The following is a 13300-nucleotide window of genomic DNA, read 5'->3' as shown; positions in this document are numbered from 1 at the left end:
TGAAGTTGATGTGACCATCTGCTCCCACCCGCTCCACAGCAACTCAGAGGAAGTTTCTGAGGCCTGTGGGTAGATAAATTTGGGGACTAAATGAATGCAGCCAGTGGGCATGCTTCCGCCCACTTCCATTGCCAGCTTGTGTGTTGACAACTGTAAGCTTGCTGGAAAAAATCTTGCAGTCATTCAGAGACTTTCACTGGCTCCTTGTAGCTGGTAGTGTCAGTTTCCAAATCTAATGGTCTGGATTATGAGCCCTTTCTTTAAAATGTGCAAATCTTCCATCTCTGAGTGGTGCCAGGGATTCATCAGATTCCAGATCTTTCTCCATCCCTGGTCCCTGTTCTAGTGTCAAGTTCATAGCTAGCGGCAACCTTTGACTTGACGCCATCCATCTGCTTGGTGCCGAGTGACCTTTTAACTTTCACAGTCACTCCATCTGGTTTTCAGCACTTGCATGAGTTTCCTTGGTAAAAGTCCCACAGTGTCACAGGTGCTCCTCAGAGGCCATGAACGTTTGTCTTTGTAGGTTATTGTGTCTCCCTATTCTTACTTTCTCAAGTTGGCAAACCGACCTCTTTGTATTTTTCTGTCCTCTCACAAAGAACATACTCTTCAGTTATTACTGACTTCTCCCAAGTCGAGGCATACTTGTTCCCTATGTCATCCAGCATGACAACAGTTGCAGGAGTTAACAGGATTTTTAGCTTTTGGTACTAATCCAACCCCATCTACAGCCCTGGTGCTTTGCTGAGCCACATCTGAACAGTGTCCTCTGAGCCATGGCTTCTGGAGACTCTGCATACAGATAATAAGGCTAACTTATGCATTCACTCAGATGTCTGTCCTGGGTATGGAGAGGAATCCCCTGTTGTCTTCTCTAACCCCTTTTCTCATGAGACAGTTTCCATGTATATGTTGCGTCTACCTTATGAGCTGATCCAGCATCCAATTATTCTCTTGGTCGCCTTCCTCTTCACGTGCCTCTGGAGTCAGCCTGTCTAGTTACCAAATCCCCTTGAAAAGATGGGCTTTGATACCACTGTTCTATCTGACTTTTTGGGTTTCTCTTAAGAACATACTTCATGTCTTTTCACCTTGTCTGGTTTTCCAGGTAGATTGTGGTGAGAAGCACCTTTCCACTTAAAGCAATCATTTGCTCAGGCATGCACTGAAATACTAAGAGTTTCACATCTGCCTGAGGTTAGATCTCACACAGATGATTTAGACATGTTTCCTACCTTTGGGAATAACTTACTGCTGACACCGTGGCTCCTCATATGGTAGTAATGGGAGAGCAGCCTATGAAGTCCTGTGGACTTACCCTTTAGGACTGCTTCAAAGCAAGTGTGCAAGGAGGGAGATGACTGAATGAATCTCATATACTGTGAACCAAGCTTTATGGATGTGTTTAACTGCTTTCGTTATCAGAAGTTCTATATTGTTTACTTTAAGGTAGTATCTGTGTCTTTAGCTGCATGGAGTTCCAGGGTTAAATACAAACACAGCTGAAGGAGTAGTGAATAATGTGAGGCAAGCAGCTTGCCTTTAAAAGGGAAATAACTGAAAGAGTTTGCATTATGTCAGTCTGATGAAACTTAAGTTTGTTCTGAAACCTAACAGCTGTCCAAGTGTAGCAATCATTCTCCCACTGTGCAGCTGACTCGGGTCTTGCATTCAGTTACGGTTCTGATCCCAGGAGTAACACTATCTGCTGCCGTGTCCCTCCCCGTTTTCTCTGTTCTCAAGACACTTCTTCAAAACTTTCCTTCTTTCCTAGAAGCAATTTTTATTGACTCTTTGCCACTAGAATTGAGTGGGAAGAGCTTTGTTTTACAGTGTCCCTCCAAACACTGTCCCTCTGTGAAGCCTTAATCCTTAAGCAGTATCTGAAAAAAACAAACAAAGACCCAGGTTGTATCTGGAAAAGATTACATTCCTTCAAGTCAAATAGAAAGTTCATCCAACTTTTATAAAACACATTTGATGAGATGCTATCCTACAGACTTTTATTGGTTTCAGCTTGCATTTAACTCAAGCTGTTCGCAGCCTTTCGAGATGCACCACAGTCCTAACAACACCAGTGAACAACATTTAAAATACGGTCCTCTTTGTGTGTTTTATGATATGAAAATAGAGCACTCTAACTGCTCCAGTCTCCAGGAAGGCAAGTGAATGAACAGTCAGTACTTGACTGTGTGAAGTTCTACAAAGGTGTGCTGCCCTTAGACACCACATGGGGGGGGGGCTGGAATCCTTTTTCTGAAACATTAGATTGAAAAGGTGACCACACAGCATACCTTTGCATCTGTTTTCTCCTGAGCTCATGCTGTTGTCTTGACTGGTGGGTTTTTGAATATAATCCTTTTTTTTTTTAATTCTGCTTTTCTCAATCCAGCAGGATGTTGGCTTTTGTGATTTAATCATGCTAGCAAAGTCATCCTCAAAATCCACTTATGTTCCCACAGTATTTGGAGTACAGGCAGTGAGTACAGTTAAGACCAAACTGTCATCAGAAGGTCTTGAACTAAAGTTGTTGCTTGATGAGCAAGCACCTCATAGGCAAAGCTATTTAAATATCTTAAGCTTGATTTGAACCTGCTACTGATGATAGGCTAAATAACCTTAAAATAGTTTGAAGATCTTCATGCCTAGGGAGTGGAACTTGACACTCACTTTCCTGCAGGCAGTTTGATATTTTCTGCATTCCCTTCACAGGCAAATCTCCAAAAGAAGCATAAGGAACAAAACATTTTTCTAAGTTCACATAGCAAATACAAAATGAGAAACAGAACTCAGACAACAACTGAGCTTTAAAACAGCTTTTGTTAATTTGTTTCTGTGTTTCTTCAAAACTCTTAACTTCTTAGCAGAAGTGTAGCAGGGCATAAGCGGTGCCTGAAACTGTTCATTTACAGGGCTGATTCTGTGCTTCAGTGTTTGTTCCTTGTGCAGAAGTACAAGCCACAGTGTCAAAAACATGAGGGGGGGGGGAACTGGGACCAAGCACTCCAATATGCACTTTCTGGAAGTATATATCTGCCCTATATTTATCGTGTCTTCTCTCCTTAGGGAAAAAGCCGTAGTTTTAGTGCTCTACAACAGGGATCAGCTGAAGTTTTCCTTTACACTTCTCTGTGGGTTTATTTTTTTGACACCTGGAGGCTATTTCCTGTTTAAAATTCAGACTGATCTAATGTTGTAAGTGCTACCTGTACTTAAAAGATAGATTCTATTTTAATTTCTGTTCTGTATTCTCTTATGCAGTACTATTGGGATCAGTGATTCAGGAAAGCTTCCTGAGGAACTGAGGGTTCAGATCTTAACAGATTTAATGTACAACATGTTTGTCCAATTCAGTGGTAATCTAAGATGGTAGATATCAGTCTGTAATTAGATGGGGAGCAGAACTATAGATTCTGTCTTAGGAATGATATTGAGGCTGAATGTGACTGAGATTGCTGCTGCCTGGAGCAGTCAGGAGTGCAGAAATTGTACTAGAACATCTACATGGAGATCCTTGAAGGTATGTTGTAGTCTGGTAACAAAGGACACTGATACACCTCTTTATTCAGTGGGAGAACTCTGTCAGCATTGGACTCCTCTGCAAATCCTGTACTTCTAGACAGTACCTCAGCCAGCTAGTGAATTGATGTGGGTTTGGCCCATAACCGTAAATTGATCCCACTTAGAAGTACCAAAGCACTGGAATGCTATTGAAAAGTTCTGGTGCATAAGCTTGAGTTGTCGAAATCGATGTAGTGATGTCAGCTGGAGTTTTGCCACTGTTTTTGATGTGGCCAAAATTTAATTTCGGCTGTGTTACAGGTCAGAGCAGAGCATGTTTGCAGACTTGCTTCAGAATCTGCTTCCCTGCCATCCCTTATGCTATTCCAGGCTCAAATTAGTTCTAAACTTAGAATTCACTCAGTCACACAAACACTAAAGTAGTAGTAAAAGGTCTTTTATAAAGCTAAACCAAAGAGAAAGTTGATCTTGTGATAAAGGCACTGATTTGGGACTTAAGTTTAATTCCCAATTTGGTCATAAATGTTCTTTATAAATTTGGAAGGTCACTAATTCTCTCTTGGTCTCAGTTTCTTGACTGTAAAAATTGGATAAATTGAACTTTCTCCTTTGTCTGTTATACAGTAAGATTTTCAGAGCATGACCATGCATACTAAGTTTATGTGAAACATGTAAAAAGACAGACATCTTGGGGTTGGGGTATTTTTAAACCACTATCGCAAGAAAACAGTAATAGTAGCAATGTGTCTGGTTGTCTGGAAAATCAGGTCTTACCCACGTCTCTTCTGTGTTTACAATAAAGAAGAAAACTTTTCAAATTACTTAGCCAGGTTAATGTCTAATGTAGATGTATGTACTGCGTTTCTGTGGCAAGGGTTTCGGTAGCAGGTGGGGTGGGTACAGGGGTGGCTTTCATAAGGGGCTGCTGGAAGGTTCCCCTGTGCCTGACAGAGCCAATGCCGGATGGCTCCAAGTCAGACCCACCACAGGCCAAGGCTGAGCCCATCAGCGACAGTGGTAGCACCTCTGTCATAATTAATATTTCTAACATATTTAAGAAAGGGGGCAAGAAACTTACTCAATTGCAGCCAGAGAGGGTGAGAATATGTGAGAGAAACAACCCTGCAGCCCCCAGGTGAGTGCAGCAGGAGGGGCAGGAGGTGCTCCAGGCCCGGAGCAGAGGTTCCCCCGCAGCCCGTGGGCAGCCCGTGGGGAGGCAGCTGTGCCCTGCGCCCAGGGACGGGAACGGAGGAGCAGATCTCCACCTGCAGCCCGGGGAGGGCCCCGCGCTGGAGCAGGGGGTGCCCGAAGGAGGCCGTGACTGTGGGAAGCCCACGCTGGAGCAGGCTCCTGGCAGCACCTGTGGCCCTGTGGGGAGAGGAGCCCACGCTGGAGCAGGTTTCTGGCAGCACCTGTGACCCCGTGGGGGACCCACGCTGGAGCAGCTGTGCCTGAAGGGCTGCACCCCCTGGCAGGGACCCATGCTGGGGCAGTTCGTGAAGAGCTGCGGCCTGTGGGAAGGACTGACATTGGAGTTTGTGGAGGACTGTTTCTGGTGGAAGGGACTCCATGCTGGAGCAGGGGAAGAGTGTGAGGAGTCCTCCCCCTGGGGAGGGAGGAGTGGGAGAGACAATGTGTGATGAACTGGTGCAACCCCCATTTCCCACCCCCCTGCACTGCTCAGTGGGGAGAAGGTAGAGAAATTGGGAGTGAAGTTAAGCCCTGGAAGAAGGGAGGGGTGTGGGGAATGTGTTTTTAAGATTTGGTTTTATTTCTCATTATCCTACTCTGATTTAATAGGTAATAAATGAAACTAATTTCCCCAAGTCAAGTCTGTTGTGCCCATGATGGTAATTCGTGAGTGATCTTTCCCTGTTATTACCTTGACCCACGAGCCTTTTATTATATTTTCTCTCCCCTGTTCAGCTGAGGATGGGAGTGATAGAGCAGCTTTTGTGGGCACCTGGCATCCAGCCAGGGTCAACCCACCACAGCATACTTCCTAGCCCATAATAGAAGCTACAGTACTATATAATAAAACCCCACAACTTTATTGTAATAACATATTACAGGAAATTAGATTAATGCAAAAAAACTGTATCAAAAATGAAATGTCAGAAGCCTGTGTTAAAAATGCATAAATTCTGCCAAATAAAAGTCTTACAAGTATTTCAAGGGAGCTTGAAAAAAATGGCAATGTGGCAATATGTTTACTGTGTGTCAAAGTAAACTAAACAGAGCTCTCTTTTCCAGGTCACATGAATCAAAGGAATGAAACAGACAAATGGATTAAGGCTGACACACAAAATGGCAGAGTGTGTCTTAAAAGCCAAAGCTGGATCCAGTCTGTCAAGCTCAAGAGTTCTTAAAGATGAAATAAGCCAAAGAGATTAAATCAAGAAACTGTAAAGGAACATTTCTGTAAAATTATGGAACTTTGTTGATGTATATTCTTAATATGAGAGAAACAATATTAAAAATTAGGGCGTTTTAACCCAAGATTTGCCTGTGACAGTGGCTGGTGCTTAACAGATCTGGTTTACTTTTAGTGCCTTTTAGGAATGACAAGATCTTACATATTCCGAATTTGTATAACTTGACCCACTTAACACATCAGTTTAAAAGCTGGTAACTTTCAAACAGAAGTTTGGAGTTGTCATTTAAAAAAGAAAAAGCTTTTTCAACATCTCGTATTTGAAAATATGAAAGTTTACTTCCAAGATGACATGCTCTGCAAACTATTTTATATTTTTAAATGTCTCTACCGTGGGAATTCTTCTAGTTTATGCAAAAGACAGAGAATTTTCTTCAACCAAATTACTTGTGTCGTGGATAGGATAAAACCACTTTCAGAACTGTAGTTCTTATTTGGTCTTTTCCTTTGGTGTTTGATCCCTTAAGCAGTTTCTGCCTTGTCAATGGGTACTGTAGGTGTAAAACTAATACAAAATGACAGAACTTGCTCCATGTCATCCTGAACAACTTGTTTGTGGATAGAAATAAGAACTCTAGCTCTGTCTACCACTGTTCTGCTGCAACGAGAAGGTTTTAAAATAAATACTCAAAAGTGCAATGGATCTGGCTGATTTCAAGGAGGAACAGTCCACCAGCTGCACTTCAGATAAGAGTCTACATGAACATTCCCATAAAGTAAAATCTGCCAAAGAATGGAAGCATTGGCCCAATACATGAGATCTGTAATCTGTCTACTTGTTACATTTCCAGTGACTTGCCTTCCTGTCAGCCTTGCATGACAGGACTGTCAGCTCTGAGGCAGAAAGGCAGAGGAGGGAGGTGAGGGACGTACGCCCTGCAGAAGGGCATATGTGAGTTTTATGGAGGTTTTTGTGTTACTGTAATACAAACACACAGTAAAGTAAATGGAGCTTTTAAAAGCCTTTCCATACACATATGGCACCTTATAAAAGAAGTGCTGAAATTTGTGTTTTAAAACTGCAATGTAAGAATTCCTGCCAGCTGCGTGGATGGAGAGTGGCAGAGTTCAGAGCATCAGCTCAGATTTTAAGTTGTGTGTATGTCCTTTAGATGGTAATGGTACATTATGAAATGAACTTCTTTGCCACAGGATTCCTGAAGATGTATATTTGCCCCTGGCTACTGGAATTCAGTAATCAAGGGCAACATTTTTACTGTAGTTCAGGGTGGCTAAAACCTCCACCATTCTGTTTGCCATTTTGTGTACTGTTTGTTTGGATGAGGTGGGCACTGATATGTGTGGCAAGTTTTATGTATTTTTAATATAAACACTAATATATAAGACATTACTAATATTATTACTAAAAGTAATATGATATTACTAGTTGTTAGTAACTATTATACTACTTTTAACATATACTAAATAAATAAATGTTTAATGGTTTTAGATTTCCCAAAAAATTTTTGAAACTAATAATTTTTTTGTACTGCTGCAGACAAACTGAAAGAGGCACCTCTAAATTCACACTGCATTGAAAAAATAAAAGTGTAGTAGATACTTCACAAAATGGAGTCCATTTCATGGTTCTATTATTCACCTGGAATTCACAGCCTGTCAGCCTCTGCGATTAAGTTTGTGCCTTTTGAGACTGCTGCATCAGCAGTTTAAGAGAGAACACAGTAAGAAAATATGTTATTTCTTCCATGTTCAAAAGAAAGCAAGTTAAGGCATTCATATTCTAAAACTAGCTGGAATTAAACATTAGGATTATTAGTTACTTGCTTAAAGAAGTTTAAATAAGCCATCAGAAAAATTGTGCTACTGCTAAAGCTATTCTGATTATAGTCTTTCCAAGCTAATAAATGTTGAGACCAGCTAGAACTTTAACATAAAGGTCAAGAATGAGATGAAGAAAGATAAATCTTTGGGAGTTTCCCCAAAGGCATTTGAGTAATGTCTTGTTCTGCTATGATGAGGTGAAACTTTATATTTTTCTCTAGACAAGGAAAGATTACCGGGTTATTAGTAATTAGGGCTTGAATGGCAAATCCCCTGTGTGCTTGGGTGTTTTGTCCATTTGATGAGAAGACATATTCCTGTAACTGGAGAAAACCTAGCCTTTAACACTTCTTTTCATTCGTGCTCCTTTTTGTGTGGTGTGACTTGTCAGCTGCCAGCTAGATCTACAGATATAAACATCATCTCAGAGACTTGAACTCAGTCTGAGAGACTTTTAGGAGAATTAGGGCTCTGGGTGCACAAATGTCTGTTGAGAAGTAGAAAACTGTTCTTAGACATGCATGTATAGTTGTGCCTTGAGGAAGGGGTAGTCACTACCTGTTCTTCATTGCTCAAGAACTCTGTACTTGATGAGTACCAGCCGTGGCAAGTGTGAAGTTCTGTGGGAAGCCAGAGTGTTTATGTCCTGGAGAGGACCTTCAAAGAGGACAAACCAGAACCCCAGACACACACAGATTTATTTATTGCTTGCTCTGCACGGGACTACAAAAGCTTTCATTACTGAAAGATGAAGACAGCTTGAATCAACATCTGAAAGTTATCAGTGTTGTTTCAGTGCGGCTGTCTTACTTGAAGGCACACACGCTCCTGCAAGAAGGATTCACAATGCTTCCTTACTGATTCAACAAACAGCCTTTTATTAAAGTATGATTAGTTTTAAGTAAAATAATACAGTGTTCTTTTCATGCTCTAGTGAAAAAACATTAACCTGTAGATGTTGTGCAGTTTCTTCATTTTTCATTCTGAAGAATTTGTTTATTGGTGTTTTTTGATGAAGGTGAGTATGTTACCATCCTGATCGTATCCAAGCCAGGAAGGAGGGTCAGCATCATTATGTTCTTGTTTCTCCAATTTGGCTGTGTATTTAGAGACAGCTTGTCTGCAACAAGAGTTTAAAAAAAAAAAAATAAAATAGAATTTTGAAGAGGCTGTTTCTACAAAGAGCACTAAAAGCTGTTTAATGAGCAGAAGTTCCTTGTTTTAACTGAAACCATCAATATTAGAAGAGGTGGTGTGGAAACCAAAAAAGAGGATAATGGGTGAGGCCATAGAGTCACAGAATAAATGAGCTTGGAAGGGGCCTCTGGAGATCATTTAATCCTGGTCTTGCTCTAAATGGATCCAACCAGGCCAGGTGGGCCACGGCTTTTCCAGCTGAGTTCTGAATATCTCTAGGGCTGGAGGGTTGCACAGCCTCTCTGGAATCCTATTCAAGTGTTTGACCAGCCTCCTCATGAAAATAGTTTCCTTGTATGTAATCAGAACTTCACATACAACACTTGTCCTATCAGTGCACCTTTGAGAACAGCCCGGCCATGTCTTCTGTATCCTCTGATCAGAGTTACAGACAGCAATAAGGTCTCCTTTAGCCCAACCTTTCTCTTCTTGTGACTGAGTAAAGCAGTTCTCAGCTCCTCCTTACACACCACATGCTCCAGCCCTTTCATGGTCTTGGTGGCCCCTCATCTGCGCTCATCTAGTGTGTCGGTGTCTGGACTGGGGAGCCTGAAACACAGGTCTTTGGGACTGAGTAGGTGAGGCCACTGGAATAATAGCATTGTGTCTTGAAGACAACACCAAACAAGGTAAATAAACCAGTTACATCAAAAGATATGGTCTCCAGAGCGGTTTTTCATAGCTATATAGGACAGCTATAGTAACTGTGCAGGTCCCTATCTCTGTTTTTTAATTTCAACAGTCTCTGTGGCACCTCCAAGTATTTTTACCCTTTCCTGGTGCACCTTCTGCTTTCTTTTTGGCTAACCTCTCTACTTGTAGTTTTCTTCTGTCACCCACTTCTTTCTGAAGTGTATTGTTTCTGAAAGAGAATTGGATACACATTTGGCAGTGTTACAGAGCCTTAGTTACCTGCACCGGCCCTGAGCTCGCCCCAAGGCTGTGCTTTGCAGCTTCTGTGATAGCTGAACCAGAAGAGAATTGCTTCTGATGTCCAAAAACACCCATGACCCCTCTGATCTCCCTTGGCACGTTTGTGGCCACTGCCCCTTTGCAGCATTAGAACACAAAAATAACAAACCAGAGCAAAATGACACAGAAATAGGAGACAATCAGGCCTGCTGAGTGAGACACCCTAAAAACAAGTTGAAGAGCAACTCTCCCTCATTTCCAGGCAGTATCAGTCCAGGAACTTTCATTGCCTTCCTGAGCTGAAGAAACTCAACCCAGCACTTTCAGTCTTCTGAACGTCTCTTTCTTTCCACCACTTCTGCAACTTGGCTGCCAGCCCGCTCCTGGCTGTGCAGAGCACCCGCCTCCCCTGGCCTCCCCCCATCGCTGCCTCTTGCACTCCAGAAAGCTCCCCCGGGCTGAGTGTACTCGTGCTTGTTGGGGAAGAGCCAGCTCTCTACATCTCCCGTCCTTTTCAGGAGATTCAACCTGATCTGTGTGTCACTGCCACAGCAAGGTAGCCTTGCTCCCTGCTGGCCGATTTCCTAAGCTCTGTAACAGAAAATAATATATGGCATCTAGACAATAATAGAAAAAAATCTAAATTAAAGCAGTCTGTTCTCTGCCAGTAATGCTACTACAGTATCTTTTTTTTTTCCCAAAGTGAAAACATTGGAGATGGTTACAAAAGAGGCAGATACACACAGCTGTGATGCTTGCACCACCACGGCAGGAAGGGGGACACAGGGAGGGGTGCAAAAGGGACAAAATTACTGAAGCAAGGAGGGCTCCTTTTCAACTGCTACAGAATATTTTTCTTTAAATTTAACACTGACACACTGTATGAACGACATGAACACAAGGCGGTATCTGTTTTTATATTATGGAGGCCTGTGCCATTGAGGAATGTGTGCACAATTTATATGAGCTATATGTGCTAAGCTATAAAATAAAAATCAACTCATCCAAGTCCAAATTCCTGTTTTTCATGGAAACTGCAATGTATGGTGGCTGTCTGAAGCATGTATAAGGGGATCTGTTACTATTTTTTTGGAAACTTACGCTGTCCCATGCCTGGAGCTACAGTTGATTAGTTTGCCAGAAACAGCCTTTCATTAATCATCAACACATGGCAAAATAGATCATTTATTTAAGATATACTGTACTGTGATAGTGTCTACTTATTTATTTATATAGTGTCTTAATTGAGCACATTGATGAATAAAAACATGTCAGCAAATAATTGCAATTATCTTTGGCAAAGCAAATATCTCTTGGTGTAAGTCAGACAAAAGTACTGGCCTAAACACATGGCTTGAGTAGTACTGGAATATATATTGAATCCTTACCCAAAGTTTTAATCCCTTTTACTAAGAGGGAGTAGGTAGGAAACACATCAGTCTGAATCCCGAGCCATTCCAAAATTCAGAAATGTTTGATGGGGTCCATCATACTAAAAAGCAGAGTTTTTGAAAAAGACTTTTTGAGATGAGATTACATCAAGAGGAAAAAGTAATGGAAAATTAAAACTTAAACATGGCAGAACTGTATAGTGTAAATGCAGGAGAAATTAAGCCAAAGAGGCAGGCCACTAAGGAGAAGAGCAGAAAGCATCCTGCAAGCATGCTCCAGGCCACAGAAAGTGATGAGACTCCACAAAATCTGAAGTATTCTGAGGTCTGTCAGCTGCAGTAGTTGTATCATATTCTGGCATCCAGTTCAAGTGCACACAATGGCTGATGCATGTCACTCCAGGAGCCTCCATGTCTCCTCTGAAGAGCAAATTACAGTGAGAAGACAGTGCTATGATATTTTTGTTGCTTTGTCAAGATAAAACAGTAATTATTCTTAGTCCTTTACCAAATCATGTGTGGGCTGTCTTCATTTCTGTGTTGGACTCCCAAATCCTTCCTGCCTTGAGACCTGAATATTTAGATAATGCCTAAGAAATTCTTTTACAAGTAAAGAGAGTTCCTGCAATCTCCTTTCTAACCAACAGCAACCAACAACCAAAAAAAAACCCCAAATCAGAATGTCCTCCAAATGTCAAATGTATTGCAGCTATTAACACCCAATGTAATTTCTGTTTAAAAGGCAAAAACTGTAATAGTACTTTTTGAGTCACTTGTTAACAGTGTACTCCTGACTTGAAAGGAAAGGTAACTGTTTTCATATTAGTGCAGACAAGAAAGAAGGAAGCATTTAATTTAGCTCTCAAAAAACAGCTTTTGGTGGAACCGATCGGTTACAGACAAGATGCAGTTTGGTGAGAGCACCAGGCTGGCTGGCAAGGGCTTCTCAAGGCAATGGCAGATTTCCTTTCTCATTTTGCACCCAGAAATGTTAATAGAGCACCACATCTTTCTCACCACTGCAGCTGACTTTAATGGAATTTCTGCTTTGAAGTTTAAGGAGGGTGTTTTACAGGGAAGAGAAGTGGTTCTCGAAAGATGCCAGTGTGTTACTTCTTGTAGGCTTAGTCCCAAGTGAATCACAACCAATACAACCTTTTCCTACAGAAGCCATATTTTGAAAAGCGGTTAGTTAGCTTCTTTTCCTCTAATAGAAGAAATCAATCATACCAGTAACATATACTCTCACAGGTGGATTATCCATGATTCTTTATGGCATTTAGAAACAGGATTAATTGAAAGGTCATTAGCCTCTAGATAAGAAATATGCAGCAGGATATCAGGTCATAGACCTTTTTTTCTTCTAACATTTAATAGACCTGGAACCAGACTAGTATGCTGGCAAATATAATCTTGAATGCTACCTGATACTGGAAAGAAGGGACAATTTATATGCTCATAACTGCTTCCTATAAAGCTGCACTGGACTGAAACTTGAAGATCTTTGTGGCTCCATATGTTTTCTGTTTTAATCTAACAAAAAAGCAAAACTAAAATTTTGAAAAAGAATGTGACACAATACAAGAGATACGCCTCAATATTTGAAAGGTTAGTGTTTAATCATAAATAATGGGGAATTCCTTTGGCAAAATGAAGTATAAATGACGTATAGATTTTGTAGGGCAACTTTAAACTAAAAACATATTTCTTCTATTGCTTATTTAGAACCTAAGCCACTAGCATGTTTAGTTCTTCAGCTTCATGGGATTTTTACATAGATGTCCTCTTCCATCTCCTTAAACAGGGAATGAAATATCTCTGAAATGAAGGTTTCACGTCTGCAGAATGTAAAGTACACCTGAAACCAGCCTCTTCCTCCACATTCTTTGAAAATCCAAGAACCTGAATAAGGTTTTAAGAGTTAGTCTGAAAACAGAGAATGAGGCCCTGTTGTTCATTTTTCTGACAATCTGTTGCTTATTATTCTTTACTAAAAGCATGCAGATTGTGCACTAAATACAGTTTTATAAAAGCATATTGTGACATAATAGTAACAGTA

The 13300-nt window shown here is 41.1% G+C and overlaps 2 protein-coding genes across 2 annotated transcripts in view; one reads left to right on the top strand and one right to left on the bottom strand.

Annotated features, from left to right (window-relative positions):
* Nucleotides 1-6026, top strand: part of FAM185A (family with sequence similarity 185 member A) — a 40347-nt gene extending 34321 nt beyond the window's left edge. The window contains exon 8 of the mRNA XM_074903383.1: nucleotides 5779-6026. Coding sequence (XP_074759484.1) covers nucleotides 5779-5894 — 116 coding nt within the window. The 3' untranslated portion in view covers nucleotides 5895-6026. The remainder of the gene's footprint in view (nucleotides 1-5778) is intronic.
* A 151-nt stretch (nucleotides 6027-6177) lies between these two features.
* Nucleotides 6178-13300, bottom strand: part of FBXL13 (F-box and leucine rich repeat protein 13) — a 96288-nt gene continuing 89165 nt past the window's right edge. Inside the window, exon 21 of the mRNA XM_074903379.1 lies at nucleotides 6178-8861. Within this exon, the coding sequence (XP_074759480.1) occupies nucleotides 8738-8861 (124 nt within the window). The 3' untranslated portion in view covers nucleotides 6178-8737. The remainder of the gene's footprint in view (nucleotides 8862-13300) is intronic.

This window comes from Athene noctua, chromosome 3, assembly GCF_965140245.1.
Source record: "Athene noctua chromosome 3, bAthNoc1.hap1.1, whole genome shotgun sequence".
NCBI classification, from domain to species: Eukaryota; Metazoa; Chordata; class Aves; order Strigiformes; family Strigidae; genus Athene; species Athene noctua.
The sequence above is the reverse complement of the archived record's forward strand: the minus strand, read 5'-3'. Positions and strand labels throughout refer to the sequence as shown.